General features: G+C 48.8%; 4 protein-coding genes across 4 annotated transcripts; 3 read left to right on the forward strand and 1 right to left on the reverse strand.

The window, feature by feature from the left end:
* Positions 1-5,069: 5,069 nt before the first annotated feature.
* Positions 5,070-7,876, reverse strand: BO87DRAFT_372443 (Hsp70 family protein). Its single transcript, XM_025622285.1, has 4 exons — positions 7,724-7,876; positions 7,529-7,655; positions 7,402-7,467; positions 5,070-7,277 (listed from the first exon to the last, which is right to left on the reverse strand). The coding sequence occupies exons 1-4, from the start codon at positions 7,748-7,750 to the stop codon at positions 5,497-5,499; spliced, it is 2,001 nt and encodes a 666-aa protein (XP_025484761.1). The 5' UTR covers positions 7,751-7,876; the 3' UTR covers positions 5,070-5,496.
* On the forward strand, positions 7,863-9,610 carry BO87DRAFT_392961 (uncharacterized protein; the record flags this gene model as incomplete). The annotated part of the gene is made up of 4 exons (XM_025625034.1): positions 7,863-7,969; positions 8,050-8,103; positions 9,160-9,326; positions 9,495-9,610. 4 exons carry the CDS (start codon positions 7,863-7,865, stop codon positions 9,608-9,610), a joined length of 444 nt encoding a protein of 147 aa, XP_025484762.1.
* Positions 9,611-9,661: 51 nt separating this feature from the next.
* Positions 9,662-12,092, forward strand: BO87DRAFT_297463 (uncharacterized protein; the record flags this gene model as incomplete). Its single annotated transcript, XM_025619023.1, has 3 exons — positions 9,662-9,825; positions 9,881-10,363; positions 10,415-12,092. The coding sequence occupies 3 exons, from the start codon at positions 9,662-9,664 to the stop codon at positions 12,090-12,092; spliced, it is 2,325 nt and encodes a 774-aa protein (XP_025484763.1).
* A 937-nt stretch (positions 12,093-13,029) lies between these two features.
* BO87DRAFT_349249 (SKI complex RNA helicase subunit SKI2) lies at positions 13,030-17,663 on the forward strand. The gene is made up of 6 exons (XM_025621017.1): positions 13,030-13,502; positions 13,561-16,060; positions 16,113-16,392; positions 16,445-16,632; positions 16,687-16,866; positions 16,918-17,663. Exons 1-6 carry the CDS (start codon positions 13,273-13,275, stop codon positions 17,416-17,418), a joined length of 3,879 nt encoding a protein of 1,292 aa, XP_025484764.1. The 5' UTR covers positions 13,030-13,272; the 3' UTR covers positions 17,419-17,663.
* Positions 17,664-18,046: the final 383 nt, after the last annotated feature.

Below are 18,046 nucleotides of genomic sequence, written 5' to 3' on the forward strand. Positions count from 1 at the left end.
AGGGATCCAATGGATTGAAGGAGGAAAGCAGGCAAGACTGTCACAAGTGGTGCCTGTTTGTTGAGAAGCGCGCGCGCAAAAGAGATAGTTCTAGCGGGCAGCGATCCTAATGGAAGGTTTGCATGAAAGTTTAAACCAAGGGGGGAAGAAAAAGGGAAAAGAAAAAAAAAAGAAGAGTAAATGTAAATAGAGTAAAAGGGAAAGGGAAAAAGAAAAAAGGAAACAAAAATAATAAATGTAAAAGGAAAAGCAAGAGAAGCGGAGAGAGGGAGAGAGAGAGAGAGAGAGAGCAGAAGGAATACTAATCACAGAAGAGCGAGCGAGGGCGAGAGCAAGATTGGAACAATACTGGTCAAAGTAATTAAACCAGATCGAATGGGACAGCTCTAGACAACCACTAGAGAGGTACGCTAGCAGCTAATAAAACTAGTCAGTAGATAGTAAGTAGTGATTTTACGGTCAGTTGGACCTTGGAAACAAACAAGTCCATGGATAAAGTCTGGGACCTGCAACAGCACTAGTGAGCTCCAGTGTCAGATGTAGTAATAATTGACAATAATGCCCTTAGTACGATGTAGTACAGACTGCACAACTTGTCTGGTTCATTGCCCGTTTCTGCAACCTGAATGGAATTCCGACTTGTGGGATGGCCGGTTCAGATCCATTTTCTTTTCTGTTTATTGTTTTGCTTCGCTCTCTTTTCTATCATAACTTCGACAATCTCATTTCATTCCATTTCTTTCTTTTCTTTTTCTTTTTTTATTTATTTATTAATTCATTTATTCTTCTATCTTGAATTAAATTAACATCCTGCTTGAGATAAATAGATAGATCGATCTCAGATTAGTAGTACCAAAAGTAGGCCTAGTGGTGGTAGTAGTGGTCTTCGCGCCATCCCTGAAAATGAACCATGAGCATCATTGTAATTACTCACTCACTTTCTTGCCCTCACTGGACTGATTATTCTGTGCCAAAATCCTTCAGTCCCCCCCCGAAAATCATGCCTCTGTGTTGTACACTAGCCTGCCCCTCCGATAGAAATCCACTACTGTCACACTAGTGACAAACACAAACCAACCCAAGTAATCTATATTAAATTCTATTATTTATCGGATCCCCCCCGGGTCTATCTGGGATCTGAGATGTGTACTTTTTAGTAGTGTTATTCTGCCGGAGCAGAAGCAAAAACCATCGGTTTAGACCAGGGTCGATATGTACCATGACCATAAAGGTAATGCGCCAACATATTAACTTTGACCTGATCTCAACAATTGATAAAGAAACCTGGATGATTGCATATACTGTAGAAGTATTTTTTTGATCTACTAGGAAATTGTCGAGTTAATTCACCAAAAGCAATCTGTGGCCTTTTTGTGTCATCGGTCTAAGAAACAGTCGTAAAATATTTTTTTCACTCATCCCCTTTTAGTCTCCTTCGTTCACTTCCAGTTTTGTCTGGCTGGAGTTGGTAATATTTATTTTTAGCTACTAAAGGAAAGTGACCAATGAGGACCGGCTGATCTACTAGTTGTTTGTAACACAATTTAATGAGAAGGAAAGTAGAAGATCATGGAAGATCGGGGGTTTTGTGCTCATGGCCAGAGTGGATTACAAAGGTATTACAGCGTGTCAAGGTTATCAAATTTTTACTACTATTTCGCACTGACGAAAGCCGGAGTTCCCCAACCAGCTACGTAGACAAATTGACAGGGGGAAGTTAATTGGAAAGAGCAATGAGAATGGTGGGAAAAAAGAAAAAGGTCCCCGCCCTGAATACGGGAGAAACTGAAGACGAGAGGAGGACACGGGTTGGGAAAGGGCAAAGATTGGTTCGCTGGGTTGAGTGTTCCAAGGGGCAAATGTGAAGGGAAAGTGGGAAGATACCCGCCTTTCCACTGGTAAAAAAGAGACACACACACACAACCCAGCTAACTAACTACTAACTGTGGATTCCTGTGGGATTGGATCCATGAGGGCCAGCCAGGGCAGTTCAACTCCTTCATCCACACTACCACAGTAGTCAGTAGTAACAAATACTAATAAATAATGATAAATACTAATTATAATCAAAATAATAAAATTCATAATTATAACAACAATAAATAATCAACCGAGCGGGGCATCCCTCTCATCCTTCCACCCTCCCTCCCTCCCCCCCCGAAAAAACACCACTGACTGGATCATTCCTGGAACAAGGTACATTATTAGTTAACACGGTGATCGACAAATGATGGAAGGGGAGATTTTTTGCAGCCAGACGCAATTTATCCAGTCTAAATAAAAAGACTCGTTCCAAGTGGTTCTCAAATTAGGCTGGACGTGAGGAGTGCCCGTTTGGTCCAAGTCAGGGCAGAAAAATGGGGCGTTCCAGTAAAAGAGATCCAGGCTTTTTGGCCTTTTGGTACCAGCCGAAACACAAGCAGAAAATAACAGCTCTCATCAGGATGTTTTGCCAGAATCATCTGTGACACAGATTGATTCATTAGTCACAAGTTATCCTGGAGGAGAGGAATGACTCCGTAGGAATCCACCCTCAAAGGTCTGTCAGATTATTGGAGAGCGTTGTTACCGGCCATGTCAGACCACAACTAGATAGTACTACTACTGCCAGGATCGTCATCTTCTCTTCTTCTTCTTCATTGATTGACCAAAGAACAACACAGGATTTACTTGCGCTCTAACGCCCCCCTCCCTTCGTCTCATCCACTCACCCTCCATTCAGTCCACTTGCCAATCTCCATAATATTTTTCCTTGCCCACCCTACTGTGTAGAAGAATGAGAGATTCCTTGGCCAGAGCTCCTCACTGCATGTGTGTACATCGATGATTTGTCCCTTCATCTGCAACGCTCCTGCAAGTCTTCCAGCGGCGATTGGTTGCAGTTGGGGGGCTTACTGCCGATAAGAACCAAAGTACGTCCTGCACTTTCTCCCCGTGCCTATTACTAGTAGTACTTACTTCTAACTAATAAGTACCCCTACCCAGTAAGTAATAATAAAGTAGTAAGTTGTACCGACCTCATCGCTATTAATCTGATTCGACCGTCCATCAATGTGGTGTGTTGATTGGGGTCTCGATCGCACATCCTGATAGGGATAGACAACAAACAGGTCTCTAAAACTCTTAACAACCCCTACTATAGTCCCCTTACCCCATACTACGTACTGTGTGTGTGTGTGTTCAGAACTTGTGATGTTCTGGCCTGCCGTCACCATTGAATTATATTAGATCAATATGATGATAAGTCCAATTTTTATTTTTCTGTCCATCCTGCATATCACTAGCTCCACTTCTGGAACGCTGCTTCCTGCTCCCCGGTTGTTTCGTCGTCCCTTAATGGATGGATGAGAGTAGCCCCAAGCACACCATCTCTCTTGTGTTTCTTTGCTCACATTCCAGTCAGAAGAAAGATTTTTTTTTTATTTCTTTCTTTTTTTATTTATTTATTTCTTTTTTTTTATCTTTCTTTCCCTGCTCACGGACTCTGGAAGTGACTTCCGCCCCTCTTTTTCACACAGTTCAACTCTCTCTCTCTCTCTCTCTCTCTCTCTTCTGTTGTCCTTAGGAAATTATAATCTGTGCGTGCTAGAAGCTTCGATCTAGCGGAAGGATCGTCAGAACAAGGAAAAATAACTTGCACCCAGAACAGGTCCTCTCCCTCTCAAGGCATCATCGGAATCTTTACAGAGAACTCATAGCAGATTTTCATTCCTCATTTTAATCCACTGCCTGTTTCCTCTCTTACTCTTTCCTTTTCTCTCTTTGTAGATGTCAATGCAAGGTTCATCACTCCTAGTGAGTATTCGTCCAACCCCCTTCAATGATAAGAAGAAATACTCCGTAAAAGAAAAAGACGATCAATCTATCACGACATTTACAACAATGTATACTAAACAAAAACAATAATATTTTTCACTATAGTAGTTAACAACAAACATTTACAACATAGTCAATCCCAGATGAGGATAAGTACACAATGTATGTTTCACCCCAGACCTTCAACCTGATTCGCAGGACACTCATTTACTACTAACTACTAGGTCAATTATATTAATTAATCACATCATCTAATGACATCCCTCCCCCCTCGCGCCCTTCTCCTGCGATCCTCATCACATCACACACTACACAGCACAACATAATAAATAACTGAATGTATGTATGCATGAACAGCTGGCAAGCCAAAGCCAAATACTCTCCAGAGTACTAATGCCAGATTTGATATAGTGTACATAATCTAACACCAACAACCAAAGTATCATCCTCTGTCCCAGATAAACCACCTCCTAGACCGACCCGCTAAATTTCATGGCACCGAAAACGAGGCTATCGACTTTCTCCCCCAGACCACACAGTATACTAAGTTACTAACTCAGTACTATCTAGTCTGATTGCAGTCAAATCCAAAACTCACTACTAAGTACTACGTACCAAAACAATGACACTAATAATAATAATTATAATCATTTCTTGGAACACTCCCTTAGTCTGAAAATTAAACACAGGAATAGGGAGTGGGTTTCCATCTTCCAAGCTTGGATTGATTGGATAATATTACTCATTACATGCGAATGACTGAATTGAATGGATAGTACTACGTAGTAGAATGGAATCCACCCACAGAAAACAGAAGAATAATAAATAGATAGATGGGACTTGACTACTACTAGTCAATCCACTAGATAGTTAGATGGTTGGGACCAGGGTACCAGCCAGGTTCATATTCAGTCAGTCAAGCTACTAGTAGTCTAAGTCCAACAGACAGACTTGTTTTGTGTGTACGCGGCGGCCGCGCCTTTTGCCCTGCCCTGCCTGGCCCACTTCTCTTTGTCCAGCTGGTTTTCTTTTACGGGGCGATTTCCAGAATGTTGGTATGGTGGTCACTCACTCTCACTCACTCACTCACTCACTCACTCACTCACTACGTAGTCATAGTAAGTAGACTAGTATACTAGCTAGTAGTTGGGTGATGAAATCGGCCGTGTTTCACAGGACATGGCTACGTATGTGTCTACGTATGTTCTCTTGTTTTTGGTATACATTGTATCAGGTCCAGCACAGCACAGTTGTTAAATCGAGAGGAGAATTTCATATTCTATTGTCACAGATTCCAGCCCACCACATCCTTTTTTTCGTGGTCTCCCAGCCGTAATGTCATTAAGTTACAAAATGTAAACTCCATGCATCCGTTCCAACGGATGGCCCTCCTGTCAAAGAAGTGCAAACGCTCACCCGGCCCAGAAAGGTATGAAGAGGGGATTGGAGAAAAGAGAAATCAGAATACAGAAGGGAAATGAACATGAGAAAGAGTATATAAAAACACCAATACACCGGAACAGGGATAGATCAGTCAGAGCTATCAGGTATGTATACATATCATGCGTGTTAAAACATCGGAGAGAAAAAAGAGGAAAGGCTCTAGGGAATAACGCAAAGGTGAAATACAGGAAACACCCATGGCTTGTTCAAGTCATGGGGAGTTCAGTGGTTGTACATTTAGGCCTTGTTCTCGCCCTCACCGCTCTGCTGCTGCTGCTGCTGCTCGGACTGAGCCTTGTGCATCTTGTCGAAGAGGGTCAAGCTGGCGTTCTGGAGCTCGTCGGTCTTCTGCTTGAACTCCTCAGCGGTGGCAGTGCCCTCACCGGACTGGTTCTGGGCAATGAACTCGCGGAGAGTGGCAATCTTCTCGCGGATCTGGTCGGCCTCGGCCTTGTCAAGGCGGTCCTCGAACTCCTTGAGAGCCTTCTCAGTGTCGTTCACGACGCTGTCGGCGCGGTTGGCGGCCTCAATGGCGGCCTTGCGCTCCTTGTCCTGAGCACCGTACTTCTCAGCATCCTCAACCATGGACTGGATCTCAGAGTCGGAGAGACCGGAGCCGGAGGCAATGGTGATGGACTGGTCCTTGCCGGTGGACTTGTCCTTGGCGGCAACGTGGACGATGGAGTCGGCATCAATGTCGAAGGTAACCTCGACCTGGGGGACACCACGGTGGGCAGGGGGGATACCAACAAGCTGGAAGTTTCCGAGGAGCTTGTTGTCCTTGACGAGCTCACGCTCACCCTGGAAGACCTTGATCTCGACAGCGGTCTGGAAATCAGCGGCGGTGGAGAAGGTCTGGGACTTCTTGGTGGGGATGGTGGTGTTGCGGTTGATCAGACGGGTGAAGACACCACCAAGGGTCTCGATACCGAGGGAGAGGGGAGTGACATCGAGCAGAAGGACGTCAGTGACCTCACCAGCAAGGACAGCACCCTGGATGGCAGCACCAATGGCGACAGCCTCATCGGGGTTGACGGACTTGGCGGGGTCACGGCCGAACATGGACTTGACGGACTCGGTGACCTTGGGCATACGGGTCATACCACCGACCAGGATGATGTCCTGGATGTCACCGGACTGCAGGTTGGCATCCTTGAGGGCCTTGCGGACGGGCTCAACGGTGCGGCTGATGAGAGGGTCAACCAGGGACTCGAGGCTGGCACGGGTCATCTTGTGGTTGATGTGCTTGGCACCGCTGGCATCAGCAGTGATGAAAGGAAGGTTGATCTCAGTCTGGAGAGAAGAAGACAGCTCAATCTTGGCCTTCTCAGCAGCCTCACGGATACGCTGGATAGCCATGCGGTCACCGGAGAGGTCCAGGCCGGACTCCTTCTTGAACTGCTGGACAATCTGGCGGACAAGGGCAATATCGAAGTCCTCACCACCAAGGTGGGTGTCACCGTTGGTGGACTTAACCTCGAAAACACCCTTCTGGATCTCCAGAACGGAGATATCGAAAGTACCACCACCAAGATCGTAAACAGCGACAACACGGTCGGCCTCCTTCTCAAGACCGTAGGCAAGAGCGGCGGCAGTGGGCTCGTTAACGACACGGAGAACGTTGAGACCAGCGATCTGACCGGCGTCCTTGGTGGCCTGACGCTGGGAGTCGTTGAAGTAGGCGGGGACAGTGACGACAGCGTTCTTAACGGGCTTGCTGAGGTAGTTCTCGGCAGTCTCCTTCATCTTGTTGAGGACGAAACCACCAATCTGGGAAGGAGAGTACTTCTGGCCACGAGCCTCAACCCAGGCATCGCCGTTGGTGTGCTGAACGATCTTGTAGGGGACCTCCTTGATGTCACGCTGGACCTCAGCGTCGGTGAACTTGCGACCGATGAGACGCTTGGTGGCGAAGAGAGTGTTCTCGGGGTTGACAACGGCCTGACGCTTGGCGGCAATACCGACCAGACGCTCACCGTCCTGGGCGAAAGCAACAACGGAAGGAGTGGTTCTGGCACCTATTTGCATCCAAGTCAGTCACCTATCGCTCGAACTGCATGATACCAGCGAGATCCCGCGTATCGCTCCGATTTCGGAGTTACTGCGGAACTGGCGCGGCGGATGGAAAAATTTTTCGCGTACCTTCGGTGTTCTCAATGATCTTGGGGGTCTTGCCCTCCATGACGGCAACAGCGGAGTTGGTGGTACCTGTGTGACTGTATTAGATACTGTTTGGATTACATCACGAGCACAGGAATTCTTAACCTACCCAAGTCAATACCGATGACCTGGCCCTTCACCTTCTCCTCACCACCCTCGGTGGAGTTCCATCTGCGAGCGGCAGCACCGGGGACTCTGAAAGCGGGAGCGCGAGCGAAAGGAGTGGTGCGCGGGAGCTGATTCACAGAAAGTGATGTTAGGAACAAGACTCTAGAATCGACAATGATGATGATGCAAAACTTACCGCGCGGGTGATGCGAGAGGACAGCATTGTGAGATGTGATTAGAAGAACAAAATAATACAACTAATTAAAAAGAGAAATATAGAAATGGGCCAGTCGATTCAATCGAAGGGCCGGAGGATATAGGAGGGAGGGTATAAGATGGAGACAGGAGGGAGGAGGAGAGTTGAAGGAGAACAAGAATTTTTCAGCTCTTTCTGGGGAGGAAGAAACTTGAAAAGAAGGGAGGACGCCGGCTGCCAGGACTAGTAAAAATCGTCCCGGAGAGCTTCGGCCCGTCGTCGAACTTGGTAGAATCACGGCAACACCGCGTGCCATCCAATCGCAGCCCAGCGATCCTTTTGACCGCTCAAGCTGAGTTGCCGAGCCACTGCCCCGGCCGGTCTCTTCTTCCTTTGCAAAAGCTCGCAGAAGCTACCAGTGTCCTCTACTCATTGCCACTGTGGCTTGAATACTTTCCCATCGCTCTCTTTTCTCTTTCCCCTAACTGCTCGGGTGTCAGTATGAGTCAAAAGTCAATTGCTTTGGATGAAATACTAGTCAGTATGATTGTAGAAATAAGCTGTTGCTTTATACACGTCACTTGTAGCAATACTTCCAAGTTGGAACTTAATAGATTCAATTTCATTGGAATTAAATCCTGCATTACACATTTCTAGGCCATATCCATTGATGGCACCTCGATCCATAGTTGTCATAACAAGTCATGTTGATATGAGTACATAAAAGTACTTCAATAGTGGTCAATATTATTGCTTTTCTGTCATCAACTAGATGCCTCGGCACCTTTACACCGGCCAGCTAGGTACAATTTATGTCTCAGCGAAGAATAGTAGCTAGTGCTGGTATGTCTGGCTACACTTTCTGTATCCTCTACTATCCCTTGTGTCTGAACTAAGGCTGCAAACTGCGATCGAAAAAAGTTGCGAAATGCATAGTCCTCACCACTGGCCAATTCGTCGAAAGAAATCGACCAGGATAGACTTTCAAGGGACATACATGGACATGTCATGAGTCATCATCGCCAAGCAAAATATGTTCCGTAGCTTTATTGCAAAAAAACTAACATCAAGAATTACTAGTCGGTGTCAATATCTTCAAGAAGCCCTATTTCATTCAGCGTCATGAAGAAACTTATGGAATAGAAAGTCATACGGGCAATTGATAACCCTTCCGAGTTTGAATCCATGGATGCTAGACAGTGGTGTGTCGAAACACTGCTTCCTGTTAAGCTGCCAGTGAACCTAGACGGGAAATCCTCACGAGACCTCGGTCTACTTAGGACTAGGCGTACTGCAGAAATTTGAGACACTACAGGGGGATGGCTTTGAATGGCATGCTGCGTGCAGGTAAAAGCGATAGTATGACCTTACAGGATCCGATTATTACCTAGGTACACCAAATAAAGACTTGAGGATCTATCTTCCTTACCGTCTAGAGAGAAGAATGTAAGGCAGGCTGGAAGCGGTGGACTCGAATTGAACTCGACCGCATTCGCCGCTGGAGGTTCCCCGGATTGGGTCCGGCTAAGTCTTACGTCATCCGTTCGCACCCTCCGAAATCGTCCAAACAGTGAAGGGCGGATCAGTTGGGAGGGAAAGCGAAGTGGGAGCAGAAGCAGAGCGACAGAGAGAGAGAGGAGGTAACTGGTGCTGGTGTGGTGTGCTCCCTCTGCTTTACCTACTTTACTCGAACAAGCTCTAGTTTTCAACTCCCACTCTCAGGCTAGACCCTGTTTTCAATAATACCCTGCGACACCGGCCTCCTTTTCAGCTGTTTCCCTCCCCATTACCTCTTTTCTTTTTCGTCGTCTCTACTACTCACCATCGACTCTTTTGCTCCCTCTGCGTTGTCCGTCGTTTTCCCGCAACATCGGAGCTCCGCCATAGCTGTACTTCCGACCATGTCACCTTAAAATATTATATCGACGTTCCTTCACAATGACTACGGATTCGCTCGCGTCAGTCTCCCGCTTCCCCTTCCACTCAGATAATGAAATTCACTGGCCGATTGCTAATATCGTATCAATCTGCAGGCATCATCCGACGGAGTCTCTTATCCTTCCCAACAAGCGCCGCTTCTTCCCCTTCAAAATTCCCAACTTGTCTGTACATTGAGCTCGCAGTAAAACAGGCTGATCAGTGCTAATCGTTTGATAGCCATCAACAACTTCGCAACTACATTAGCACCGCAGACCCGGACAGGATCTACGTTGTCGTCGAGCGAGTCATATACTCGATTCACATTTCATCACAAAAGCGGGAGACCATTGCCGTTATTCCGTTCGAGCCAAAATGTCTCGCTGCTGGTCACGGTTGGATTGGGGTGGGGGGCGCCGATAATGGGGAATGCGCGTTTGTTGGGCTATCGTCCGATCGGAGTCCGCGCGCCCGTGCCGATACACCGGCTTTCCAGCCGTCGGACGTGGACAGTGCTTTGCCAATCGATCTTGAACCGCCTGCGAGGATATCACCGCCTTGGATGCCTGGCGACGAGCCTGGACCAGCTCGCCATGGCAATAGTAGGCAGGTTCCGGAGGTGCAATTGCACAAGTTCGGAGGCAGCATCGTCAACTCGGTGACGATCCATCGTCTGCCCGGGGATGGAAAGGAGCTAGCGGAGGAAGATATAGCCATTCTCAGGTATGGGCGCGGCAATTTTTGGGTCACCTGAGATGCTGATCGCTTTTGCAGTAATAACGATAAGACCGTTACCGTCTACTCCCTGGCCCGGTCAAAAGTCCTCAAGGTACTTCATCATCCGGCGTGCATGAACTATGCGATCATGTCACCAGATTCGACTGTCCTTGCCGCGGTTGGTGATGAAACACGTGCATATTTCTATGATGTTACTCGCGACCTCGATGCAGTGACTGTGACGGATGATGGTGACAAAGTTTGTGGATGGAACTGGGACCTTCTTCGTTGTATAGAAATGGACATAGGCACACGTTTTGACGATGGATGCTGTTTCACTGTCGCCTTTTCTCAATTCAGTCGATTATGCGCGATTGGTTCGCAGTCTGGAGTTATCACCATCTTTGACGTTGGGACTATCCGCGATCTTATACGCCAGCCTCAGGGCCAAAATGCGATAATTTGTCGCTTCAACTCGTCAAGAGCTTGCTGCAATGGAGGCGCTGTACGATGTATGGCTTTTGCACCTGAGCCCTGGGATCTCCTGGTATGGCTTGAAGACAAGGGGCGAGCTGGAATTGCCGATGTCCGTCGTGGTTTCGTTCGCAGACAGATACTGGAACTGGATATGAACGAGCCTGACTTGCAGGAAGTCCGTACGGAGCCATTGCTGGATGACTTATTATTCGAACTCGATAGTCGAGCCTCCCCGGACACACGACATGAACTCGACGCATCACAGCGAGCGATTGACGCATTAGATGAATCACTCCATAACCGAGGCGCGACGGGTTCGGCCAATTCGCCACTAAGTGAGAGCCTGATACAGGACCTCACAGAAAGAGAGAGGCTGATTGTTGAATTTTTGAATACAGCACGATGGACGTCGAGGATGGAGGACGGGTTAGCAGAGCGGCGAGCTAGAGCTAATGCTCATCCTCACCCTACAGTGCGCCCCCGATTCCACGGTCCCACGGATGAGGCCAGTCGAGCCTCCGGCCCTACTTCGCCTCCACCACGCAGCCATCCAAACCGAGAACTGTACCAAGAGGACTCGCAAACGGGAACTGGTGATCGCAGCCAACATGCGAGACGCCAGGGCTCTGTCCTACTGACTCCTAGCCATAATGAAGCCAGCAGTAGGACACCCGAAACGGGACTGGTAAACCCCGATCCGCAGCCTAGTATTACACTCAGCTGGACTGCTTCGCCCTCAGAGATATACCCTAATCGTTCGGACACCCCTGCGCATGCTGCAGATTCCAGCTCCAGTGAGCCTAACAGTTCCGGTAACGAACAGGGCTCTGCGGCTCGGCTTCATGGCACAATGAACCGTCCGTCGGCCAATTTTGATTATTCTAATACCACAGCAGACTTGTTGCCCCCGCCAAGAAACCACCAGCGATCCCGTTCAGGCCACAGACGGCTTGAGGGTCAGGACGGCACGCCGGAGCTTTTGCAAGATACACCGCGGCTTTCCGGCACTGAATTGAGAGCCAGCGTGGCCGTGGAACGCCTTCGACGGCAACAGCGACAGAATGCCATGTTACCACACAGCCGGCAAAGTCACCTGCGATATCGGCAGACACAGTGGGATTACGAACAAGCTCGTTCACCTCGATGGATACGTAACGTGTTGAATGAACTTCCTGACCGTAGCCTGGGCATTGGTCGAGACCAGGAACCGGGTAGCACAGCTGGTATTGGTTGGGGTGCAGATGGCCGGACATTGTAGGTGCCAAGTCTTGCTCTGATTTTAGGGTAAACTCCAGCTGACTGTATAGATACGTCGCCACTGTGGACGGGATCTTCGAATACCAGGTCAATGTAACAGACAGGAAGACCTTCCCTGTCATCACCTATCGTTAGCGAGTAATTCATTAGCCCTGTCATGGGTAAGTTCTGGGATAGTTGCTGAGCACGACTTTCGCCTCAAGGGTGAGCGGTTCATTCAACAACCCCCATACTCTTATTTTTACTAAATCCTATTTGGACTGTGTGATATTCTTTCAATTTGCGCGGGTATATGAAAGGGCGCAGGGTGTGACGGATAATTGGCATTCAGCATACGAGATTGGACGACTGGAGATAGAACACCATCTTTTGATGTTTTGAGGGGGGATTGGGACTGTCCACGACGATGGACGCCTGCTTGTTCCCTGGCATCCCCTTTCCAGCACGGGTATTTGCGCGTTTGTTTCGGGAGCATTCCGATTGTAACACTGGGTTCAAATCATCGTTTCGCATTTGCTTTTGGCGTTCTGGTGACTGTACATGATGGATTACTCATTGTACAAGGACCACACTACCTTGTATTGTTAGTAGTAGGGCACATGAACAGGAATAAAAAGTTGTGATATCCTGTGCCGACTGGCTTTAGGTGCCTTCCCATTCACCACTCTGGGGGAAGCAGAATTTGTGCAAGACCACAACCCCCTGGAGGAAAATCTGTGGGGAAGAAGCTGATCGTTGAGATTTTCCGATTCCCCTCTGTTTTTCTCCCAAATGGCTTTAGTTCATCCGGATGTGAATTAACATTATTCATCCCACCGGTGGGCGGAAGCTGCAAGTCCCCACACGACGTCAGAGCCAGAGCTGGTTGGTTCTGGCGCCAGCGAACTTTCCGCCGCCAAACACATCGAATAACCACCGGTGCTAGCTATTCTTTCCATCTCAAAGCTACTACTGACATAGGGTCCATTGTCAATTTACTACCCTGTGAATGCTGGATTCTGCCAGCAGGCTTTTCATAGGTCTCAATTAACCTTGGCTTACCGCTTTGATAAGATCTTCCTCCCGTCACGCTACCTTGCGGGGCTCTCTGTTAGATCTCTGCTCAGACGTGTCGTGCGATGCTGAAGTAGATCGCGTACCATCAGAGCTTTCTTTACACCTTTGGCTAGAAGTTATAGAAAATGGCGGAGACTCTGACGTCGGCGCTGGCCGAGTTAAGCCTAAACTCGCAAAACCTTAGCGCATCGGCTTTTGACGCAAGGCTGGCCGAAGAGGAGGATGGTGTCTACCAGGACTTCAAACTTCGTCAAAAGACCCGACAGGATGCTGCTGATCTCAAGCAGGAGCTAGAGCAGGAGTTTCTAACCCCTTCATCCACGTTTAGTCCTGAATGGCTGAACCGCTTACAAAGGTTTGATACCCGACATTCGCTGGCATACCCATCTGTTTTGTATACTGACATCGTACAGGAAGTGGGATGTCCCGACGGATTACACTGATCTGTTCGAGGTCGCTGGTACACAGACACGCACTATCGTCCGATTTGATCGGGATGGCCTGGAAGGCCGCGTTACTGGCTACCACGAGGTTACCGTTCCCGCCACTAGTGCAAATGCCAAAAATTCAACATCACTTCTTCGCCGGCCAGCTGGTCGTGCGGACTTTGTAAGAGGCGCAGCTGGCTTCTTCCCGTTCGCTCCAGGTGGGCTGGACGGTGTCGAGGCAATTGCTGAAATGGAATCTGAAGCTCAGACGCCGGAGCACTCCAGAGCCAGCGGCAAGCAATCAGGCCTCGATCGGATCATCAACTTTGGTGCTGAAGGTGGCCTGTTGAAGATCGCTCCTGGTTTTTCTCGGGGATTGAAGTTCGAGGAAGCCAAGACTAAAGAGGCCGCAGAAGGAGACGAGGAAGTGGAGCACGCTCTTCAGCAGGAAGAGACCGATCTGCATGTTGAACAAGAGGAGACAGCGTCAGATGCCGGAGGCGTCAAGATCGATGATGAGGCGGAGCTCAGCGATGAGGAAGACATTGACTCTTTGCTGCCTGTCGAGTTCCCAGCGCTGGAACCCCATGCGCCGCTGCTCGCAGGCATGCAGCAACGGAAAGCCGGTAAAGAATGGGCTCATGTCGTCGATGTCAACAAAGAGATCCCGAACTTCCGCGACTTGGTTCCCGACATGGCTCGGGAGTGGCCATTCGAACTGGATACTTTCCAAAAGGAGGCTGTCTATCATCTTGAATGTGGCGACTCCGTCTTCGTTGCTGCTCATACGTCAGCCGGTAAAACTGTCGTCGCCGAATATGCCATTTCTCTTGCCGCGAAGCATATGACGAAGGCTATTTATACATCACCCATCAAGGCGTTGAGTAACCAAAAGTTCAGAGACTTTAGAACAGAGTTCGATGATGTTGGTATTTTGACCGGTGATGTTCAGATTAATCCGGAAGCAAGCTGCCTTATCATGACTACTGAAATCTTACGAAGCATGCTATACAGAGGCGCTGACCTGATCCGAGACGTGGAGTTCGTGATTTTCGATGAAGTGCATTATGTTAACGATCTCGAAAGAGGTGTTGTTTGGGAAGAAGTCATCATTATGCTTCCCGAACATGTTACTCTGATTCTCTTGTCTGCCACCGTTCCTAACACTTATGAGTTTGCATCCTGGGTTGGTCGCACGAAGAAGAAGGACATCTACGTTATTTCAACTGCGAAGAGACCTGTTCCCCTCGAGCATTATCTCTGGGCCGGCAAAGGGAAGTACAAAATCGTGGATTCCAACAAGCGGTTCCTCGAGAACGGCTGGAAAGAAGCTGATGAGATCATCTCCGGAAGAGACAAAGTCAAGGCTCAGAAAGCGGCCGAGGCTCAAGCTCAATCCCAAGCGAGCAGAGGAGGAGCTCCTCAGGGACGAGGACGTGGACAAGCCGGTGGAAGAGGTGGTGCACGTGGCAATGGACAACGCGGAGGAGCCCCTCGTGGCCGGGGGCAGCCTGCAAACAGAGGCACTGGAAACATTGCCCGTACAGGAAGAGGTGGTGGACGGACCACAGCCGCGCAGGACAAGACAGTCTGGGTGCAGCTCGTTGGGCACCTTCGCAAAGAGAATCTGCTGCCTGGCTGTATCTTCGTCTTCTCCAAAAAGCGCTGTGAACAGAATGCCGACTCACTGTCCAACCAAGACTTTTCCACTGCTTCCGAGAAGAGTCTGATTCATATGTTCATTGAAAAGTCTCTCACAAGACTTAAGCCAGAGGACCGTACTCTCCCACAGATCCTTCGCCTTCGCGAATTGTTGAGTCGAGGAATTGCTGTCCACCATGGTGGTCTTCTACCGATCATGAAAGAAATTGTCGAGATTCTATTCGCTAAGTCATTGGTCAAGGTTCTCTTCGCTACAGAGACATTTGCCATGGGGCTCAACCTGCCAACGCGAACAGTTGTATTTTCCGGATTCCGCAAGCATGATGGCAAAGGCTTCCGAGATTTGCTACCCGGAGAGTACACTCAGATGGCTGGACGTGCTGGACGTAGAGGTCTTGACAATGTGGGATACGTCATTATCGTCAATGCGGGTCGAGATGAAGCTCCTCCGGCCGGCGCTTTGAGAAGGATGATTCTTGGTGATCCGACTAAACTGCGGTCTCAGTTCAGGCTTACATACAACATGATCTTGAACCTCTTGCGCGTGGAGGCCCTGAAGATTGAAGAAATGATCAAGAGAAGTTTTAGTGAGAATGCCACTCAGGCACTGCTTCCAGAGCACGAGAAGCAGGTGCAGCTTTCGGAGGCCAGCTTGGCGAAAATCAAGCGAGAGCCTTGTGACATATGTGATATTGACCTTGCGGCCTGCCATGCTGCCTCTATTGAATATGAGAAGCTTACAAGTGAGCTCCACGTGGGTCTGCTTTCATCCCCCGTTGGGAAACGCCTCTTTGTGCCGAAGCGATTGATCGTGTACAGAAAGGTAGACATGCCCCATTACCGATGATCGAGGAGTCCAGCTAACTGTCCTACAGGAGGGTTTCCGAACCGCAGGTGTCATTGTTCGCGAGGGTGTTAGCGGCGGTCAGACACCTAGTATTCAAGTTCTTGAGATAGGAAGGCTCGGACACAAGCGCCATCCCAGCGATATTCTTCCCTTCCTCCCAAAGTTTAGACACTTGTTCCAGACTTTGCCCACCCGCGCCGCCGATATGGCGTTGAAAGCGTACAAGGTGCCCCTGTTGGACCTTGAGTGCGTCACAAATACGATAGTTAAGCTTGGTGGTCCTACATGGTACCTTAACATCAAGAAGGGTGAGTTTTGCGGACGCTTTGTGGAGGTCAGTGTTGCTAACGTTGTGGACAGAGGCAAGCAAATTCGCAGACAAGGAGCTCACCAAGCATTGCGCTTCGTGGACTAGTCCAGTCTGGGATGAAATAGATTGGGCCCGAATCAAGGAATTACAGGTCAGAGATATATTAGAGAAGCGGCAAAAGCAGGCCTCCATCGCGCAAGGGTGCAAATGCTTGCAGTGTCCCAGCTTCTTGAAACATGTAAGTTGCTTGTTTCCCCAAAACACGCTCGACAATAATGCTTACACGCGGCAGTTCGAAATGCAACACGATGAATGGCAGGTTAAAGAGAATATCACTCAGTTGAAACAGCTCATGTCCGACCAGAACCTTGCTCTGCTGCCTGATTATGAGCAGCGTATCCAGGTGCTAAAGGAGCTGGGCTTCGTGGACGAGCAGTCTCGCGTGCAGCTGAAAGGAAAGGTAGCATGTGAGGTAAGTTCTCCAATTCTCCTCGTTCAATTTCAAACGCTAATCACCGAACAGATTCACTCCGCCGATGAGCTTGTTCTGACCGAGTTGATCCTCGAGAACGTTCTGGCTGAATATGAACCCGAGGAGATTGTTGCCTTGTTATCCGCATTCGTTTTCCAAGAAAAGACAGAGAATGTTCCCACATTGACTCCTCGTCTTGAGAAGGGCAAGGAAGCCATTGTGAGGATCTCCGACCGTGTCAATGATTTCCAGATCCAGCACCAGGTGATCCAAACCAGCGAAGACAGCAACGATTTCGCTAGTCAGCCACGGTTTGGCCTAGCCGAGGTTGTCTACGAATGGGCGAAGGGAATGTCATTTAACCGTATCACCGACCTTACTGATGTGATGGAAGGCACCATTGTACGGACCATTACGCGTTTAGACGAAACATGTCGGGAGGTGAAGAATGCGGCGAAGTTGGTGGGTGATCCGACGTTGTATACGAAGATGCAACAGGCACAGGAGCAGATCAAGAGAGATGTGATTTTTGCGGCCTCTTTGTACATGTGAAGCTACTACGGAGTACTAGTAGTGGGAAGCAGAGCAACTGGTCAGTGCTGGAGGGATGGTTGTTGTTTGGGGGGAGGAGAGGGGAAACCACGTGGGGAATTACTCTTTCCTTTTTTTTCCCACTAGGTACTATACTTTTTTTATCTTTGCCTTTTGTTATTGTTGTTTCCAGTGCGTTTCATTAGTTCCCCTTCTCCTTGCCTGAGGCGGCTGCTAGAAGCACACATATAAAGGAACCGAACCCCAGACTCGAATCAATAGACCCTCTTTTGTAAGAATACTAAGAATTTAAAAAGTCGCTCCAAGCTTGGACCAGGAAAAATTCCGCCTTAGATTGCCCCCAATCCCGAGGCCTCAGGCTCAGGAGAAAAGCAAAATTCTGTTACCGCGCGTGGCGGCGAGGCCTCTGATTAGCTGCCATAGGCGCGGGGCGGGCACGCTTATTCGAAAAACCACGAGAGAAAACCAAACCCAACAAACCCAAAGGGCACTTTTGCTGTCTCTCTGCACATTATTTGACTATCAATCCCTCCTTCTCCTCCTTCCCCCCCGCCTACTTTATCGCCCTCATCTCGCCCCCTCCTCCTCCCCTCACACCTCCCGGCTCACACACCGCGTAACGGGGTCT

Source organism: Aspergillus neoniger (genome assembly GCF_003184625.1).
Source record: "Aspergillus neoniger CBS 115656 unplaced genomic scaffold BO87scaffold_2, whole genome shotgun sequence".
Classification (NCBI taxonomy): domain Eukaryota; kingdom Fungi; phylum Ascomycota; class Eurotiomycetes; order Eurotiales; family Aspergillaceae; genus Aspergillus; species Aspergillus neoniger.

Bases quoted from the DNA above. Each gene is read 5' to 3' on its own strand.
- BO87DRAFT_372443 (XM_025622285.1), bottom strand. From the start codon at position 7,750: ATGCTGTCCTCTCGCATCACCCGCGCG. The intron at 7,468-7,528 runs GTAGGTTAAGAA...ACAGTCACACAG, and splicing joins GGTCATCGGTATTGACTTGG to GTACCACCAACTCCGCTGTT. The intron at 7,278-7,401 runs GTACGCGAAAAA...GGATGCAAATAG, and splicing joins GATCATTGAGAACACCGAAG to GTGCCAGAACCACTCCTTCC.
- BO87DRAFT_349249 (XM_025621017.1), top strand. From the start codon at position 13,273: ATGGCGGAGACTCTGACGTCGGCGCTGGCCGAGTTAAGCCTAAACTCG. The intron at 16,061-16,112 runs GTAGACATGCCC...ACTGTCCTACAG, and splicing joins GATTGATCGTGTACAGAAAG to GAGGGTTTCCGAACCGCAGG. The intron at 16,633-16,686 runs GTAAGTTGCTTG...TACACGCGGCAG, and splicing joins GTCCCAGCTTCTTGAAACAT to TTCGAAATGCAACACGATGA.